This window comes from Cricetulus griseus, assembly GCF_003668045.3.
Source record: "Cricetulus griseus strain 17A/GY chromosome 1 unlocalized genomic scaffold, alternate assembly CriGri-PICRH-1.0 chr1_1, whole genome shotgun sequence".
NCBI classification, from domain to species: domain Eukaryota; kingdom Metazoa; phylum Chordata; class Mammalia; order Rodentia; family Cricetidae; genus Cricetulus; species Cricetulus griseus.
This window is the reverse complement of record NW_023276807.1, coordinates 170,434,331-170,454,895: the sequence shown is the minus strand read 5'-3', so window position 1 is coordinate 170,454,895 and position 20,565 is coordinate 170,434,331. Positions and strand designations below refer to the sequence as shown.

The 20,565-nt window shown below is 41.4% G+C and overlaps 1 protein-coding gene across 1 annotated transcript in view; it reads left to right on the top strand.

The window, feature by feature from the left end:
• Positions 1-20,565, top strand: part of Cadps (calcium dependent secretion activator) — a 451,625-nt gene that overhangs the window by 395,996 nt on the left and 35,064 nt on the right. The window contains 2 exon segments of the mRNA XM_035452903.1: positions 9,026-9,058; positions 16,302-16,409. Coding sequence (XP_035308794.1) covers positions 9,026-9,058; positions 16,302-16,409 — 141 coding nt within the window.

Sequence of the window (20,565 nt, the reverse complement as noted above, 5' to 3'; positions counted from 1 at the left end):
GAAGGCACTGCCCTTGCCTGGTCTTGAAAGCTAAGCAGGGTGGGACCTGAATAGCACTGGGGTGGGAGAACAGCTAGTGTGTAATGATACTTTACCATGCCCCTTTATGATATCCCTTGAGCAATTCCCACAAGAGCCCGAAGAAGTCAATGGACAGCTTGCAGCTGGAGGGTTGCTAGGAGAGTCAGTGTGGTAGCTTCTAAGAGACACCTAAAACTCTGCCTGGCACAGAGAAAGGGTCTGACATAGGCAGCCTGTCTCTAATCCCTTCATGCCTTTGCCAAGTCTCCCTGCTGGTCATGCTTCATTGTCTGCTCCCTGTGTAGATAGATGTTCTTTATCTATCTTGAATGTTTTCTTTCTTCCCCTGATACTATAGTTTTTCCTAGATACTTATTTTCAGAACTTGAATGAATACTAAACTATTAATAGCATTTTTATTTACCACTAGAGTATTTATAATCCTTTCAAGGTGTAAGGAATGCTTCCTGTCCCACATTCTTCCTAGAACCTGAGTCATATGCCCTCTGAGAGTCACATTTTTAAAATCTGAAGGGAATCTAAGGAAAAACAATTAACCCGATCCTCATTATAATAGATAAGGAAATGAAGCCAACAAGCTAGGCAGCTAGCCAAAGCCTACCAAGTAGTTAATGGTCAGCATAGGATTGGAAATTGGTGTTTTCTAATTCCTTTCACACACTGAACTATCTTGCCCTTAAGTTGGTCCTAATCCACAAATGAGAAAATTCCTTCTATAAATTGGAACATAGTAAGTTTTTCTGACTTTGGGAGCCGCATGGTCTCTGAGCCACAGACCCCTCAGCTCTGTCCTTTGAGCACAAAAGCAGCAACAGAAAATGTGTAGATAAATGAACACACACGTGTAAATAAAGTTTTTTTTTTATTTCTGGATGTTGGAATGTCTATTTCAACAGTTTTTATCTCTCAGAATATATCATTCTTCCTTTCAACTGCTTAAAAATATGAAAGCCATCTCAACTTATAGAACATTGAAAATCAGGCAATAGTTTGAATTTGGCCCGTGAACCAGATTGGCCCATGGAAACCTATTTGGTATAGCCAACTCCCTCACAGCTAGCCATGAGTAAGTTAAACCATGATAGTAATGTAGAAAGACATTTTTGAGTGCTTACTGCATGCCAGGTGCTCTGCTAGCACTGCGTGTGATGCCCGACTGCTAGGGTTCACTTGACTCCCAGAAAGGGACCCTGTTCATCCTCATGTTCTGCAATTGCAGATAAGATCATAGAAACCACAGAAGGTTAAATAACTCCCCAAGACCACAGACCCATAATGAGGGTCCTTGGTGGTCCAACCACACCCCTTATTATTGGAACTCTTGGGAATCGTTTGCCCTTTCTGAGCTTTGTTATCCCAATCTGTGATTAATTGAACTAATTAGATATAAAGTGCTCTAGTCAGTGTTCCATGCACACATGCCCCTAGATACCTCTGGTCATTTGAATGAGATGTCTCTACATAGTCTTGAGTATTTGGATACACAGTCTCCAGTCATGAACAGAGTTTGGGTAGGCTTAGGATGTATGGCATTACTTGAGGAAGTATGTCACGAGGGGTGGGCTTTGAGGTATCAAAGGCCATATACCATTCAAAAATTCTGTCATAGTGCATCATCAACTTCCCCCACAGTGTACTTCTGGGGAATATATGCAGTGGATAATGCTGAAGAAATACAAGGAAAGGTAGTACCTTACTCAATGGATTAGTTATCTGTTGTTACATAGCAACCCATGCCAGCACCATTGGCTCAAACATTGCATCCAGAAACGGTGATGATTCCAGCAATTGGGAAGTAGAGGTGGGAAGACTGAGAGCTCAAGATTATTCTTAACTGCATAGTCAATGTGAGTCCACCCTGGGCTACATTAGACCCTGTCTAAAATGAAAATGAAAAGGATGAATAATTTTGCTTACAGTTTCATGGGTTTGGAATCTCAGGCAAGCTGGGACAGGAAGCTGTTTGGCTCTGTCACTGGAGCTGTACTGTTGGCTGCACCTAGCAGGTAGCTAAGCTGACATGTTACTGGATGTCCACTTGTGTGGTTTCTTTCTTCATGCAACTTCCTTTCCCCTAGTGAGGGATCCCATCCTATCAGGCTCTTCCATGTGATTGTAATTTCTCCACAGTGTGGTAGCCTTAGATGGTCCCGTTTAAATGGCAGCTGGCTTTCAAGAGTAAAAACACAGAAGCCTCCAGCATTGATCAAGACTCCAATCAGAATGGACACTGTGCCATCTCTTTCACATGCTATTGGTCAATGCTGGTACTGGCCAACCTGGAGTCATGGTGAATGGAGGCATAGACGCCAATTCCCAATGGAGGAGCAGTGAGCATGGAGAGGGGGCAACAGGACTAATGATAGGAATCCTTGAAAACAAGTAGAACAGTGTGAACTAGACCTCAGGTGTATGATCCAATGCAAAGATCTGTTTAGTCTCATGATCTGTGGTGACCTCTCTATGAGGTTATACCTGAGGAGGAGTTTCAGAGGGAAAGACTACCCCTCAACCTGGGGAGTGCCAGTGGAAAGAGGGGAGGAGTTGGAAGCAACCATATCCAAGCATGGGATAATGTAATGCCCCACCCACTAGCACACATAGCTGGTTGTTGCCCTCACTCCATTTCCATTAACTCCACTAACGTTTAATATAAACTAAGGAGATTGGTACATGTAAAATGCTTGGAACAGTGTCCTGTATGTGTCAGGCACGTAAAAGATCCCTTTCCTAGGTTGGGGAGACAGCTTGAGCTATAAAATATGGAGATCTGAGTTCAAATCCCAAGAACCTGTGTAAGAAGCATGGCATGATGTCTTGTACCTGTAAACCCCAACATAGTGGGATGGCAGAGTCAGGTGGATTCCTGCAAGCTCACAGGTCATCTAGCCTGGCCTACATGATGAGTTCTAGGACAATGACAGACCTTGTCTCCAAAGTTTTGAATGTGCCTGAGAGCCAACACTGAAAGTTGTCTTCTTTCCATCCTGACAACACACTCACACACACAATGCACAGCTGCTCCTGCACCTGCATGTACACCTATAAATGAACACAGTATATATATATATATATATATATATATATATATATATATATATATATTTTAATTAATAAACTATAGGACACATGCTCATACACATATGTGGGAGGTGAGGTCATACTGTTAATATTGCCATTATCTCTTCCTTTACCAGGGAGGAAATTGATGCCTAAAGAGGTTAATTGCCCAGACCACCCTGGCAGGTGACAGAACCAGATGGCAGCCAAGTCATCAGCCTCCTGACCCCTACTTTTATGTGAACAATGAACCTAACCCTTCTCATATGTGTGATAAATACCAGTTCCTTTAGAACTCAGAGATCCTCCTTGTACTTTTTTTCTTAACTGTCCTCTCAGAATGCTGCAGGTCAAAAACACACTTCTAGAAACTTCTAGAAACCTCTGACTTGTGTTGAGTATGTTAACAAATTCATTCCTTCCAGCAGTTTTTTTCTCCAGTCAACACTGCATGCTTAGTGGTTAGGAAAGAGAAAAGGTTTTGTTTCTCTATAGACTCTACTTTCTAGGGCCAGTGAGATGGCTCAGGGAATAAAGGAACTGCAGGCAAGCCCAAGGACCTGGGTTTCTCCCTGGAACTTACATGGTGGAAAGAGAGCACTGACTCAGAATGTTGTCCTCTGACTATGCAGGCACCATGGCATCATGTGCGCTCTCTCTCTCTCTCTCTCTCTCTCTCTCTCTCTCTCTCTCTCTCTCTCTCTCATATCAATCTATCAATGTAATAAAAGTTTGTAAAGACCCTGTATTCTATGTGTGAAGAAAATGATGAATGAAAAACTAAACTAATATAAGAGATAAGATTATTTTAGGGTGAAATCACCATGATATCAAGTCACCATCTCACTGATCTGCCTTGACTTAATTCACATTTCTAAGATTGTCTGTTTAGAAGTGAGAAAAGCAAGAAGGTATCAGATCCCCCAGCCAGCCCTTGAGCTCACTGTCGCTAGCCCTTTGAGGTGGTGGGATGCTCAGCAGTTTCAAAGCAAAGGCAGAGAAGGCGGCAGGCAGTTCTTACGAAGCCCATCAGGCAGGGGTGGAGTCCATTCACACAGAGAATAAAATCACTCCCTTGATTTGTTTTAAGAGACTGTGGGGAGAAAGGAAAACCTAGGCACTAACTAATGCAGTCATCTGCATTCAGGTTTCTTTTTTCTTCCATCTTTGAGTTTTGCCCACCGGATTTCTGTTTGCAAAAAAAAGAGAAAGAGAAAAAAAAAAAAAAACCTAATCCACTTTTTTTTTTGTCTGTGCATTGATTTAATAGTATCAAACCCTGAGGTCCTCATGGTCTGCACCTGGGTTGCTTTTTCCCCTAATGAAGCAAGAGAAGTGGTTTAAGCCCCTGCCGGGCTCCCTGTCAAAGCTACACAATGATTAACTCAGGTCCCCTTATTAGGAATGGGCTGAAGAAAATCCCTTAGTCATCAGCATTGGTGAGTGTTCAATGAAAAGATTACCTTGGGCACCTGAAAAATAATGGAAGTGCTCAATAGAGGACCATTAAGCCCGTCTACACACACTAAGTCAGGTGGAGCGTTGAGGTAATTAGCTGTAACATGAAGGCCAAAGAAACACTTTTGGACCTTCTGCCCTGCCTGAGTCAGTCCTATGATTATTTAGACCCCTATATGTTTCCTGGAGAAGCATTTTTACTTTGTATCTACATACAGATACACACACACACACACACACACACACACACACACACACACACACACACGCACGCACACATACGTTCGTATGTACATTTTTAAAACTACTTGGATACAGTTGAGAAAAATCAGCTGGATGACAGGTCCAAAATGTGACTTCAAGTCCTATTGGTTCTTCTCTTAGCTTAGGGTTTTCAGCTGTAGAATGTTAATAGGGCCCCTATTCAGGAAGTTCAGATAGGGATCATATACAGCATGCAATAATTTAAATTCATTAATAAATACTAAACACTCTAAATTAGACTTTAACCTATCATTATTAGTTGTTAGACAGACCTGAATTGGTGAGTATTTGGAGAGATTGTGTGGCTAGGTATCATGAGCATGTGACTCAACATCACAGCACTTGTTGCCTTTGGTCTATAGTGACCTTAGTTGCAGGCATGTGGAAGAAGAAGGTTTACCCTCACTTCCACAGCCTCCCTTGATTTAGATCTTTTCTATTCTCATTTCGAATAACTGGCTCTGCCTGGGGGCAAGGGCCAGAGTGCTAAGGAATACTGCCATAGAAGAGGACAGTGATGTCCCATGAAAAGGGCTGGTCACAAAGCAGAATCTCAGAATTGTAGGGCCAGACAAAGCTAAACACCCTTCCCCTCCTTAGAGGGCATGTGAACTGTGCTCAAAAGCGATGCACACCTTGCATCTCAGGGCAAGTCCTTCTTCATGCCTGCCTCCTGTACCATCCCGTGGCTGGGTCTCAGGAAAGGGAGGTAGTTTCACTAAGCATATAACTGAGACAGGAGCCTACGAAAATACTTGGAAAGACTTGGGTGTGCTTTGAGGAGGAACTGGATCCTGCTTAGGTCCTGCATCCTGGGAATGAGCTCAGATACCGGATGGTACCCCAGCTTCCTTTTCATAGCAAGAAATTGCCACGGGTTATAGGTGTGGGGTGAGGCTACCACCAGCAGAGTGAGGAGCACTGGTTCTCTCCAGTAAGTCACTGTTCCCAGCAGGCCCGGGAACAATAACTGCTCTTAGTACTATTAGCATGATTGGATGTACTTGGCTGGATTGTCTCATTCAGTCTCTGGCGTCCCTTTGAGTAATGTTATTACTGCCCCATTTACAAAGGAAGCTCAAAGGTACCAAGCTAGAAAATGGGCTAAAAGCCAGACTTCTAACCCAGCCAATCCTGAACCCATATACTCTTGGACACTGGGAAGGCTTCTTTTAAAGTAAAAAAAGAAACAATGTTAAATATATACACATTCATATTCTTACATATACACACATACACACACGTACGCACTTTTGAAAAAAATTTCTTAAAGAAGTTCACTTTGGAAGGAAATCTCTTTTCTCCATTAAAGAATATATATCATATATTATGGACAATAGACTTGGGTAGATTGGGAGAACTGTCATTTGTCTGATTCAGAGACAGTGTTCATTCTCAGACAATCATGTTTTTGTGTGATATGCATTCATTGGGGGTGCACATAGGGGGGGTTGCAAGTAAAGGTTACAGGATAACCTCACTATCTACCTTCTTTAGAGATTGACTCTCTTCATTGTTTGGCCTGGAACTCATTCGTTGATTAGGCTTGCTGACCAGAGAGACCCAGAGGTTCCACCATCTCCACCTCTTTTTCCAAATGGGCTATGTGGATCAAACTCGGGTCTTTGTGCTTGCAAAGCAAACATTTTACCCAGTCAACTCCAAAACTGGCATACTGCCTCCTTCCAAATAACAATAGAAGTGCAATCTTCTATGTTTTCTGTTATAATTTGGATGAGAAAAGATCAGTAAGACCTGGAAGATGGCCAGATAAAGAATAAGATGAGCTGGACATTGGTGGTACACACCTTTAATCCCAGCACTTGGGAGGCACAAGAAATCTATGTGGATTTGAATCCAGCCTTGTCTACAAAGGAAGTTCCAGGACATTCAGGTCTATACAGAAAAAGCCTGTCTCAAAACACACAGAGTAAGCCAAGAGCTGAGGAGACTGATAACCTGAGCTCACTCCCCAGAGCCCATGTGAAAGCCAGGTTCAGTATTATCCTCCTATGGTTCCAGTACTGGAAAGGCACAGACAGGAAAGTTCCTTGGGCTTACCAGCCAGCCATTCAAGGCAGATTGTTAAACTCCAAGGTCAGTGAAAGACACTGTCTCAAAAAGCAATAAAGTGGAGATTGATCAGCAAACACACCAACTGTTAACCTCTGGCCCACGCACACACACACACACACACACACACACACACACACACACACACACACACACAAGCTGGGCTGGACTGGAGGCTGATACAAGTATAAGAGTACATGAAGTTTTCCTTCATGTCACAAGCTTGCCTCATCTTCCCAAAGGAACAGAATTTGACTGGTGTCACTCTCTAGATTGGAACTGTGTGTCAGTGGTAAATGGAGAGTAGGCGTGTTTAAAGGTTGATCATTTCAGCTGTAGCAAAACTCCTACCAACTGCCAAGCTTCAACTTGACAGAGCAAAGGAGGTGATTTCTCACTGAGAACAGCTCTTTTGCCAGCACCCGCTCTGACCACTGTTGCTTCTGCTGTTAGGGCTTTCTCTTCCCTGAGCATTGAGAAGATGGGAAATCCCAGATGGAGTAGCCTGGGCTCAGAGCACTGTATGCACAGCTGGTGCCTAAGAACATGGACACATAAATTCCTTAAACTTGAGCCCATCGAGATAGTTTGCAAAGTAGAAAATATCACCTTGTTATTCATAGGTATTATTTATTGTACATGGGGAAATGGAATCAACCACCTTTTTGCTTGATTTGTTAGGTTTTGAAAAGGATTGGAATGGACAGATTTAAGAAGGGAATCACTTTATGGAAGTCCCTTTACGAACTATAGAAGGTTTCTTCTCCCAGCAGCCCTTACAGAGGATTCAGCTCTAACCACTACTGCACTGATCACAGCAGTGTTTCAGTCTGTCTGTTGAGTGCTTGTTTCTCAGCCTCCCTCTGGTCCCTTCCCTCCACAGTTTCCTTTCCAAGCCAGGTAGCAGTTTAATAGAGACAGCTGTGCTCTCATAACATTTGGTAGATGTCAGACACTGATAAAAAGTGATACCAAATTATAATTGTGATTGGTGTCACTCAAAGGCCTTGGAGTACGCCCTCAGAGAGTCTGTAGCAGAAGGAATCAAAGTGCTGTGACCTTATTAGAGAAAGGAAAGTGCATTGGCACTCAGTAGCTAATGGGTGTGTGTGTTCCCCGCTTGAACGTTTACCACACGATCAGACTTGCAGTACTACACAGTAGACAGTGTTGTCATTCTGTCCCAGAACTCTAGAGGCCAGCCTAAGGGGCTTGGCAGGCTCTTCCCATGGCAAAAGCAACTTCTGACTCTCAAGGTGGCCCCCTTTCTACCCCACGCATGCTCCCTGAATTTATTCCTCAAATTCAGCTGCGTATAGATTTCCCAAGCACCTGGAACTCACTCAACTTTGTTTATCAGTACTGAACTCCACTTGGTCCTATGCTTATGACATCCCTGTGGATTCATGCCATGTCAGCAACTGAACCAGCCACGATTAGTATCTCCCTTTTGTTAGACTCAGAGAGATGAAGTCACCCATAGGTCACAGCTTGCATGTGGTAGCACTGGGTTTAAACCCAGATCTGAGCCCACCCTCCTTGTTCCAGCACTACACTCTGTCACTCGAAAATGAATTTCATAACCATTCACTGTTCTTTTCATATGGGCTTGAAGTGCCTAAACCCAAGGGGTATACAGCAGCAGCTTTGGGACAGCTCCGAAAGTTCTGCTTGAATAATCTGTGGAAACCATGCATGTCTTTCTAGCCTGAGGTACTCAACCATATTCCTTCTACTTCAAAATCTGAACTATCAGACACCAAGCACAGAAGATTTCAGGACAACCTGCGTTCAAATTTTTAGGAATGCCAGTACTTTTGATTGTTGACTTAGACTTGAGAGCCCTCTCCCAGGTTTGACAGTCACCTCTACCTTCTGTAAAGGCAGAGAGGGAAATACTAAACTCCTGTACCAGCTCTAGAACCTGAAGCTGTAAAACTGCTCACTCTCCCTCAAACTGTGGTCTTAGCATGAAATATATTGGAGGATTTTGCATTCTAAAAATAAAACCTCTTTGTTTTTCCTGGTCAGCTCCATGTACAGACATACCATCTGAACTCAGATAATGACTGAGCTGTAACTTCAGAACACAATACTTGCCTCACGTTGTCCTCTCTCTCTTCCTCAGGTGAAGGCAGCTTCCAAATATGTGGACGTACCTGTGAGTATCTGAACATCCATCACTGTTTGTGGTTTAGTTGTTTTTTCTATTTTCATTGGGTTTTTTTTTTTTTGGCTCATTTGTTTTGGTTTTTTGAGACAGGGCCTCACTCTGTATTCCTGGCTGACCTAGAACTCCCTATGTAGACCAGGCTGACTTGGAACTCACAGAGACCCACCTACATCCATGCTGGGACTAAAAGCACACACCATTTTTCTGCTTCGCTTTCACCCATGAGTGTCTGAGAACTGTGTTTTGTTTGATTGTATCTGTTTCTGTGCTTTGCTTTGCTTTCAAGGTGGGTGCCATCTGCATGCCTTGTCCCCAGGCTCATGTGGACTATCAGAGACCAAGAGTGGAATGGTGTTTTTCCAATGAGAAGATGTGGTTTCCTGTGTCAGGAAGGAAGGAAGGAAGGAAGGAAGGAAGGAAGGAAGGAAGGAAGGAAGGAAGGAAGGACCAGTATGGGGGTTAACTCAGTTCCCTCTTGTTTTTGTTCCTCTGGTCGCCGGTCACTCAAAGTCCTTCTGCTTCTCCAGCACACATACCTTATAGTCCTAAGCTAGAAATTTCAGCAAGGATTCCAGTATTTTTTAGTTTAAACAAATAAATTCTGAATTTGTTCATTTGGGGGTCAATCTGCAATTGTTTTAAGGAAAACTTACAAAACTGTTTATAATTAGTGCTAGCCTCATTAATGAAAAGAGCCCTCAAAGTTCACAGAGAAGGTACTTGAGGTTGCCCAAAATTTACATTTAAATTGAGGTTAAGTACTACACATGAATGCTGAAGTGTGGGATTACCTGAGATAAATCAGAAGGCATTTATAGACGGACTTTGCCCTGCCTATTAGCAAAATAAAATTGGAGAGATTTTTAAATATATTCCAATAAAGGAGGAAAGGAAATGATGCTGTTTCTTCCTTTCTAACAAAAGAGGTGTGAGTCTATTATAAAATATTAAATTTAGGAGCTTATCTCAACGGTCGCTAAGGGGCTGGTACCGAGTGAGTCTCGTTCTGAACGTGGTTAAGTACCCTCCTTGTTCAAATACTTATTTGTGGAAATTTGTTTTTTTCTAAAAGGATTTATATTAACATTTAAATTCATTTCCCTGGGAAGCTAAGTGTGTAATGGTTTATTGTCTTATTTCTCAAAGGAAGACAAAATGGAAAATTGGAGTGAATGTAGCATTAGCATGCATTTTGTTTGTTTAATGAAATAATGTACAATCAATAATTATGTTTGAATTTATACAATACTTCTCATCAAGGGACCTCACTCCTTCCTGTAGGCGGAAGAAGGGAGATGAGAAAAGGCTCACAGAAGCGCACCAAGGAGAAAAATGAGGCACTGTACTCTTTTAAGCTCCAGAGTAAAAACTCTCCCTTTATGTGGCGTCTCCGGCCATGATTCTCCATCTTTAAAATAAGATACCTCACACCTAGGTGTGCTGTATACATTAAATAGTGCTACATGTGTGGAACTCATACGACCCCACCTGGACCTCATTAGATATTCATGCAACACGCAGCAAATGGCCTTTCAGGATGCGATGATGCCCTGAGCAAAGGACGGATGGGTCTGCTACCTCAGCCCTGCCTGCCACTAGGCTTTACAAGTATCAAAAATAGAAATCACAAGCTCCTAGCCCAGAAATCTGTTGTCTGTAGCTGTTTGGTGTAGAGAGGCAATCAGAAAGCAGCAGTAGTTCTGGGCCATGCTATTCTCAGGCAAGGCCCAATATATAAAGAAATTTGAATTAGCAGCAGTATTAACATCAACACACATGAGATCAGCATCTTTAAAACGTCAGAAAAGACTCACTATTGGCAATCTTTTATGCCTCAGGCCAACAATTCCCACAGGCCAGATCCAGATTTCTTCTAAAGATGGGGTAAAATGGACTCAATACTAGTGAGAGTTCTCTAGAATCAATAATCATGAAGATGCTTGTAGACTGATGGTGCTATATTAGGAACTTGAGGATATGGAAGAACAAAATGACTTAGAAGAGTTTCCCCTTCTGAAGGGGCAGAGGAAGATGACACAGTGTGGCCCCAAATATGGCTTGTCTACTACTGATGACACAGACTGTGATTATAACCACTGCAGCCAAGTGTTGTGAAGCAACCTAAAATGCCCAACACTGTTTTATGCCATTTAACATTTAATCCTTGTAACTGCTCCATTTTAGAGATAAGGAAACTGAAACGGAGGCCAGGCAGTTGACAGCAATACAGATCATACTTCAAACTATGCTTTTGAACATTCTGCCACACTAGAAGATGAGTTTAGTTCAGTGCATAGACACATGCTTGCTTTTAAACACTCTGCCACACTGTAAGATGAGTTTAGTTCAGTTAATAGACACATGCTTGGATAGTTGAATCATTATTACAGTATTAGGAAAGAATACGTTTAGCAGACCAAACTTGTGATTGCGCCAATTGTTAATGGCTTAGAACACTACTATACTTTGAAAGTAAATTGATTAAATACATACTTTTATAGCCTGTTAACAGTATACTAAGTATTACAGAAAATGAATAATTCCATAGCTATTATTACCACCCAATACACATATGTATCTATATTATCTACATATAGTAAATAATCATTTACTTTTGAAGATGACCCTGTAAGAGGCTGTCATTCATTTCATCCTGCTGGTTGAAGGTAGAGCCCAACTGCTCTAGTTCCAAGAGACAATGTGCACAAAATCAGCCTTCTGGTAGTATTTAAACCTTGGAAACTGGAAAGCAGTACAAAAAAGAAGGATTGGTGGCTAGTTGGTCGGTTGTGTGGGTAGTTTTGGGGTTTTTTGAAGAACCAGTTCACTGGCATACCACACTTACCTATTATAGTCACTGGTGGCCATAACAGGATGGGTAGCAGTAAGACATGGCAAGAGTTGGGGCGCTGTTTGATGACATTATCTTAGATGTCTAGCTCTTGTCCCCAGAGGTTCTAGTTTTAGTAGCCCTTGGGTGGAGCCTTTAAAATCTCTTTCCAAGATGTATTTTTCTGTTAAAGGATGAAAACCAGTAGGCTCAATCAGAGTTCTTGACCTGAAACACCTAGAGAGTTTTCACTTTTGGTTTTCGTGTTATTGCCCAGGTTGCTTGGCAGACAAATTAAAACAAATTCTGTGGACCTAGGCATCCATTTCTATGAAGCTTTCTAGACCCTTTGTCATTTGCAACTAGCTTATAACCCTGAACCCAATCCCCATAAGTCATGCCCAGCTCTGAACTTTTTGTGTTGTGTTGTGTTGTGAGTTTTCAGACAATTTGTTTAGTCCCATGTGGGGACCATGAATTCATTATCACAGAGATTTTTTTCTTACTGAGTCCCACCAGTAGAAAGAGGCACTCATCCCCATAATTCAGTTCATTTCTATTTCTTTTTGTTTTGTTTTGTTTTGGTTTGGTTTTTGTTTGTTTGTTTTGTTTCTCGAGACAGAGTTTCTCTGTGTAGCTTTGGAGCCTATCTCTCTGGAGACCAGGCTGGCTTCAAACTCACAGAGATCCGCCTGCCTCTGCCTCCTGAGTGCTGGGATTAAAGGCGTGCGCCACCAACGCCCGGCTCACTTCTATTTCTGAAGTCTAGCGTTTGACCCTTATTTGTACAATTGGCATTCATACGAAAGGCCTGCTTAAGATGCCAGAAATTAAAGTTTGTATTCCCTGCCTATCTGGTAGAGATGAGCTAAGATGAGAATGTCATATTTTACCTAATCCACTGGATGCCTTACTTCTAAATTATGTCTTCTGCGTGTGGTAGAGTCAGCTCTACAGTTATTTTTGTGTATTTGTTTAGATGCTTTCCAAAGTCTGTGTGATAGTCTGTCAATCTGATCTAGCCATATCTAAAACCATCACCCAAAGCCTAACTTATCTAGGGATGTCAGTTGTTCAGTTAGGTGTGCTTTTCAGCTTGTAACATACACTCATCAGCTTTCTTACCTGCCAGCAGTTTTGATCTCAGCTGTTTTCATGGGAAGTCTACTTAAAATGTATCACACATCCCTCCTGCCCTTTTTACCCATTTTAAATGATGCCCTAATTGTAATGTTCAGCACTATGGACTGCCTGTCTTCTCCCTGCAAGGCCTCCTGGTGGGTAGAAACAGTTCCCCTTTTCCCATGAATTCACACAGTTGATGAGCATGAGTATCTGATTTGGCTGTCTGTCCTCCCAGAATAGCACTCCTTTATTAGCACAGTATTCTCCAACATCCCCCTCTTCCCTCATCTGCATTCCTAGTCCATCAGGAGATGGAAGCCCAACTTGTCTAAATCAGATGTGATACTCACATGAAAGGAAAGCACTTGTGAGAAGGAGAAAGAGAACTAATTATGCAGAGACTTCATTTGTAGCTGTGTATTGTCTCCATCAAGTCTCCTTTTCCTTTCTGAGTCTTAAGTAGATGCTAATAGTAAGATTTAGTATCAAAAAGAGGGGATCGTAGTAGTTCTAGTTTATACTGCAATATATGGCTTTCAAGACATTTTCCTATTCATTATTACAGCTGCCAGTCACAATTCTTGAAGGTCAGACAGGAGATATTAATCGTGCTCTATGGCTCTGTAGCAAAGGCCCATAGATGTTCAGGTGACTTACATAGCTCCAACTTGGGATGGAGTACTAATCCATACAGTGGAATGAAGAGCTATAACATGAATAAATAAAAGACCCACCGACAGAAGTTAGGGTTCAACCTGAAGATCAGGGAAGCAAAGCAGCCAGCCACTAGCTCTCACTTCAAGCTCAGTGAAAGGGCTGATTCACGCAGGAGCTCTTCACCAAGCCTCAGACTGCTGCCTCTCCTCAGCATGGCTGGGAACTGAATGTCTTCCTACTGACTACTTACTCCTGTCTTTTATACCTCTCTAGTACTGGGATTAAAGATGTGAGTTATAATTTTCCTTTAGACTGATTCAATCTTGTGTAGATCTGGGTGGCCTTGTACTCAAAGAAATCCATCTACCTCTTAATCCTGAGTCCTAGGATTAAAGGTGTGTACCACCACCTCCTAGCTTCTGGATGCTGGGATTAAAGATGTGTGCCTGGCTTCTATGGCTTGGGGCTGACTTTGCTTTCTGAATCCTCAGGCAAGTTTTAATAAATCATAAATAATATATCACTACAAAGCGCTCTAAAAGGGAGGTTAGTAGTGGTCATTCATATATAGATTTGTCCATCCAGAAAATATTTACTGAGTACCTAATAGGTACCAGGCAGCATCTCTGTGTATTAAGAATACAAGTGAAAAATGAATTGAAGTTCTATTCTTCATGGAGCTTATGGCCTAGGAGGAAAAGGCAGATAAAATCCCCAAATTAATACATGACACAGTATCAACTCTTAATAAATGGTGTAGTGATAGATAAATACATAAATCAATAAGAGTCAAACCAAAGCTGGGTGGTGGTGGCCCACACCTTTAATTCTAGCACTCACGAGACAGAAGCAGGCAGATCTCTGAGTTCGAGGTCAGCCTGATCTACAGAGTGGGTTCCAGGATAGCCAGGGCTACATAGAGAAATCATGTCTCAATCATGTCTCAATAAGAAAAAAGAAAGAAAAAAGAGTCAAACCAATTTGATTTTTAAGATCATGAGTTTTTATGCCTCAAATGCATGCCCTTTTAAGGACATGAGCTTTTCTGAAAGAAAAGGTATGCTGAAGATACCAGCATCGAAGAGCGCTGTCCTCATGTGGTAACTTACTAAAGGACTGCCACGTCTGACTTTTACTTCATCTTACCTCTAAGATGTACCCAGGAAAAAGGCTGTGTCACAAGTATCCCAGGGAAGATAGGAAACAATAATAATAAGTTTCTCGGGTTCCCCAGGTAAGGATCCCCATCCCTACCAAGAATGTCTTTTGATGTACAGCTGTCAAACAGAGAGGAGAGATGTACCCACTTAGAACTGATGGCAGTTACCCCCATCTCATTGGAGTAATGCTATTGTTTCGTATCACAAAACTGGTACAATTATAGGACCATCATGGAAACTGCTCCATCCATTTGCTGAAAATTGCTTAGAAGTGTAACATTTGATACTGTGGCTTTGGGGTGTCCCTCATTGTTTTTCAAATTAATACCTTGTCATTGTTTCAGCATGTGTTAAGAAATGTTACTAGCATCCTGGGGGCCAAGCATTGGCCCTTTGCTTGATAATTGTAAGCTTTGTATCAGGGGAAAAAAAAAATACAGTCCTACTGTTTCCAAACCTTCCTCATTTTCACCCTGGAAATTACACGGAAGTGTTAACTAACTTCAATTTGCAGAGCCTGACAGTCACGTCTTGTAGCGAAATGATACTTTGTGATCTAAGGTAAATCACAGTAATGAAAACTAATCTTTTTAGTTATTAGCAAACATACAACTCTACTGTAGAAATTTAAGAGGTTTATGGCAGCTCTCCTAATGACCCATATTACAGTGTTTTAATGGGTTTCTTTGGAGATAACTTTGATTTTTGACATCTCAAGCAGTGCATATTCTGGTTTGTTTTGTTTTTTTATCTTATTTTTTTCACAGTAAATCATTTCCTAACTACTGGATGAACCACCTGCCTATTTTTTCAGGAAATTAATTTAAAAACCAACCCTCTTTCCCTGACTTTCTTCCTTTCTTTCCATTCATTCATTCACTTATTCATTCATTCATTCATTCATTTTTTTCCATCCCCAGAGTTCCAGGCTGCACTGGAAGGCAACCACAAATGGCTGAGTGTCTTTTCTGAGTAAAGCACACACAAATACTTACTGGATGTTCTCTGGATCAACTCCCCTTGCGAGGGTCTTGAATTGAAGGGCATAGTCATTGAAACAGGATTTCTGAGTACTTCCTCTATTTTGTTTTACAGACAGAAAGGAGGAAAATGGTAGAAGCAGAGTTCATTTAGCTTTGTTTGTTTGTTTGTTTGTTTGTTTTTAACTGTGGTCTAAAGCAAAGCCAAATAATGACCCTGGGTGGTAAAGAATTTTGTTCATCAGCTAAGCTTCCTAGGGGGAACAAAAAGACAGTGTAAAAGTTCCTATAAAAAAAGTCTACTCCTGGCTTCTGAAAAGCTTCAGGGTCTAACATCAATTCCTTCTGGTCCATAACCAAACAATGTGATCCAAACAAGGAAAGGTGCAGAGGACATGGGGAGAGGAAAGGCCAATGGGCAGGCAGTGATCCACCAAGGTCTGAAAAGTCCATTTTCATATTTTTCTGTTTCTTTGCAGAAACCCGGGATGGATGTGGCCGACGCCTATGTGACTTTCGTCCGCCACTCTCAGGATGTTCTTCGTGATAAGGTCAATGAGGAGATGTATATAGAAAGGTTATTTGATGTAAGTAAATGCCTTCTCCTCCTTGCAGCCCAAGGAGGAGACCCTCCAAAATGTGACAAAATAAGAGACAGGAGGATAAGTCACATTTTGAGAAAATGGATTGCTCCTGATTCAAAGAGAATCTTTTCCTCTTCCTCTGCCTTAGGCTCTTAACTGTCATGTCTGTTCTGAACCCACTCCTGGTGTGGCTGTGTCTGAGTCCCGGTCTGTGTGATATGTGGACCGCACGCAGCCTTCCGGCAAGCAGGCATTTTCTGCACAGAGCTGGCAAGGCAGATTCCTTGAACTGGCAAAGACCTCCTTCCATCCCCGTTCTCATCCTTGCAATCTGGCCATGTGTAAGGGACAAGCTCCCATTGGGGATGCTGAGGCCAGCACCCCCTATTCTAGGGAGAGTGTCTCCTTGATGCCAGCTGTGACATGCAGATGTGCAGTAAATGTCATGTTGTCGTGTCTTCCAACATGTTGGAACTTTTGCAAGACTAGACATCCTCTATCCTGAGTGTTGCCAAAGGCTTATATGTAAGTTGCTTGGTCAGTTTTTTGTTTTTGTTTTTGTTTTTGTTTTTTATAATCCATGTTGCTTTCTGTTCATCCACCTACCTCAATAGAAGTGGGTAAATCAACAGTGGGCTGCCACATCAACCCAAACCAAAACATAGAAAACACAGGCTTCCGTGGGTGAGTGGCTCTCAGGAAGACTTAGTGCCAATGCAAAGTAAGCCACTGAAGTCAAAAGGAATCTGTGTTGGGTCTTAAACTGTCTGCCTGTCTGAAGCCAAAGCAGATAGAATTGTTCATGTACCTAGGTATACTGTTTCTATTACCCCCTAAATCTACCTGTGTAGACCTGGCCAGGGTGCCTTGGAGCTGGTGTCCTGGTGTCCGTGCCACTGTCACTGTGCAGACTACTTCTGCCCCGTGAAACGTAAGCTCTTCCTGTCTAGGTTTTTGTATTTTTAGTGCCAGCCCGAACATTAATATTTTGCTCAACTGTGGAACCCTTGTTTCTGTATTTTTCCTGTAATTGTGTTCACCAATTTACGCTGTGTTTTATGTGTTTTTGTCCCGTAGCTAAGTGAGCTCATTGTTGGCACTGCTTTCAGATTCTGCAGCTTCCGACTCTTCGTGCTTTGTCTTCCAGCTCATTGGCTTTCCAAATGTGTTCAAAAGGCCCCTTTCTGTCTTTCTGTTTTCCTCTTCCTTTTCCGATCACCTCTGTTCTCTGCTCCATACCCCTCTCTTCCCTACATCACCTTCCTTTGACAAAACCCTTGCTACTTTTTAATTCCCACTCGTCCTCTTTCAGATTAAAATGGAACTTATCTCTCATGTCAAATGTTTTATCACATTATATCAAGTGGCATGAATTAGAATCAAATAATCTTCCTGTGTACATCTTCTAGCATGACCCACATCCACCGAGAATGCCTCATACATGCATAAAGCTCACCAGTGGGGCCTCCCCATCTCTGCATGCGTGCCTCTATGAAAGTCCTGAGCCCAGTTTGTCTGGGGCACTGTTGCCCATCCAATAGGCATTGAAAACAGACTGGCAGCACCCTCAGGTCTATGCTGAGGGGTATGGATTCTGCCTATCTCTACTGAATTCAGTTCCAAAAGACAAATTTTCAAGAAGCTTGTGGATTGCTCTTTTCAATGCCTAGGTTGCCTGGTTTTTTTTTTTTTTTTTTTTTCCTTTGATCAGTATCTTTTGGTTTTTAGTTTTGTGGTGTGTGTGTGTGTGTGTGTGTGTGTGTGTGTGTGTGTGTGTGTGTGTGTTTTGTGTGTGTGTGTGTGTGTTGTGTCTGTGTGTATGCATGGGTATGTGTGTATACGTATGTGTTCCTGTATGAATGTGTGTGCTAATCATCTCTGAATCCTGAAACTTTAAAACATCTAGTACTGAATTTGATGCTTACTCTGTGATTTAGCCTGTCTCTTCATTGACAAATAATCCACCCTTCTGACTTCTTTTTTTAAATTACAAGTGCAAGGAGAAGATTTTGTTTGAAGGTATTCCTATTGGCGGCTGGGATGCAAATGGCCATTCGAGTGGCTCTTTGTAAGGGAATTGCAACCAAATCTTCATTTAGAAGTTAAAAGGGAGCCTTGTCTGGCACAGATGGGGGAAAATGGGCTTGTCTAACTAGAAGAACACAAGCACATTCCAGCCCTCTCGGCTTTAATGTGAATCAATAATTAAAAGAAATATTCCTAAGAATATACTTTGCAAAAGCAAGTACTGTTCACAAGTACACCCAGCCTCTTGTAGTCCACCGAGCCAGCATCGATGGCACAGTAAATCTCTAAGAATCTGCCCATACACTCACAGTTTAGTTTCGCATTGCCCCAATTTTCTTTCCCAGCACAGTCTTCTGAGTCTTTCCTCTTCTGAGCATATTATTTTACCCTTCAAACTGTGTTCACCATTCTATGCACTTCACCCCAAACTCTTAGAGACAAAAAACACCACTTTTTAGAAGCTTGCTTAGACACCGAGTTTCTTAACCATTTACTTTTTTATTCTCCAAATAACCTGGTCCCCTATTTTACGGAATCTATTGGTGCTAGGCAACTGATATGGTACAAAAATAAAGAAAGAAAGAAAGAAAATTTTAAAATTTATCAAATCTGTCATGGATTTAAAACATTTGTCATTTAAAAACCCAGAGCTTCTCAAAAGCTTCATTACCATGCAGCTCCAGTAATTTAATTCAGTACTTACTGTTTTTCTATAATCTATCGGCAAATCATCAGATTACCAACATGTTTGATTATTTTCAGCTTCTGTTTCCTCAAGCATGATGCTTATTCCGTTGCATTCATGCTCTGTAAAACTCTTGTGTCCAGTGAGCAAAACTGGGAATATTGAGGCAGAAGGGTCCCGTGAATGCTGCCATTCCCCGGTTCTTATTTTAGTGAACTTACTCTTTCGACCCCACTCTCTGATGATGGGGGGCCTGGGCCAGTTTCCTAAACAATTGGCAGAAATCTATGGAGAAATACTTGTTGATCTAAGTGATTTCTCTTCCAAATTGTTGCATTTTGATAAATGGCAGAAATGAATAATAGAAAATTAGCATTTTGAATGAAGAAAAAAAAACTATATATTTCTGAGATTGTTTGCTGTTTGGGGTTGTTGTTGGTTCCGACTGCCGTGTCAATCTCTGTTTTTCTGTCCCTGCTGGCATCTGTCATTTCAGAGGCATGGACTAAGAGTTCCTGTTGTTTTAACTATGTTTCAAGTCTTGGCTTTATTTACCTGATAAATCCCTTGGGTTCTTGCTGTTTTGTATTGTTTCTCTCCCGGCCCCCCTTGTTGTTGCTGTGTGTAATCTTGCAGGAAGGTTAGATGTCTTTTAATATATGCTTGTCTATAAGAATATTTGGGATCCTAGCTGGTCATTTATTGGCTTATTTTATGTTTTAACAAGGTTCCTATTTGGTGATTTCTGAACTGTTTTTTTCTCTGCCTCATCATTGTACTTTTGGCTGGAAGTGGGTGCTTGTGGGAGATTATCAGTATAACATTTGGGGCTCTGTATTTGATTCTCTGTGTCTGTTTTATTATGTAACTTAAAAACAGACATTCCAAATTCAGCTCCACTGTTTTTTTGTTTGTTTGTTTTTTGTTTTTTTTGGTTTTTTTGTTTTTGTTTTTTTAAATCAGGCATTCTGTGGGGTTTTTTGGAGAAATGCATTTAGGCATAATATTGCCTAACCAGAATTTCCTTTTTTTTTCAGTGAAATTTTCCCTGTTTATTAACATGGTTGGTTTCTATAGTCTTTCTATAAAATACTAACAGTGCTTGTTTAATAATATACTTTTGAAAGGGACTTCAGCAATCCAGTAATGTTCAGATGAGAAAGGCATTCCCAAGCCATCCCCCATGGTATTTTAAATGTACAAATGGATACTTTTATCTGCTTTCATGTTTTTCAGAGAAAAAAAAATGAGGCACAATTATGTTTTCACTGCCTGTAAATAGGATTTTAATATTTATAAACGAAATATCCAGACACTTAAACCAAGTGAATATCATAATAGGCATAACAGTGAATTTAAAGCATACCAATGGAGCTGAATTCTTAAAGAAAAACCACATCGCTCTAAGTTTTGAGTGGAGGCTTTGCCCCTCGTTGATTATCGATG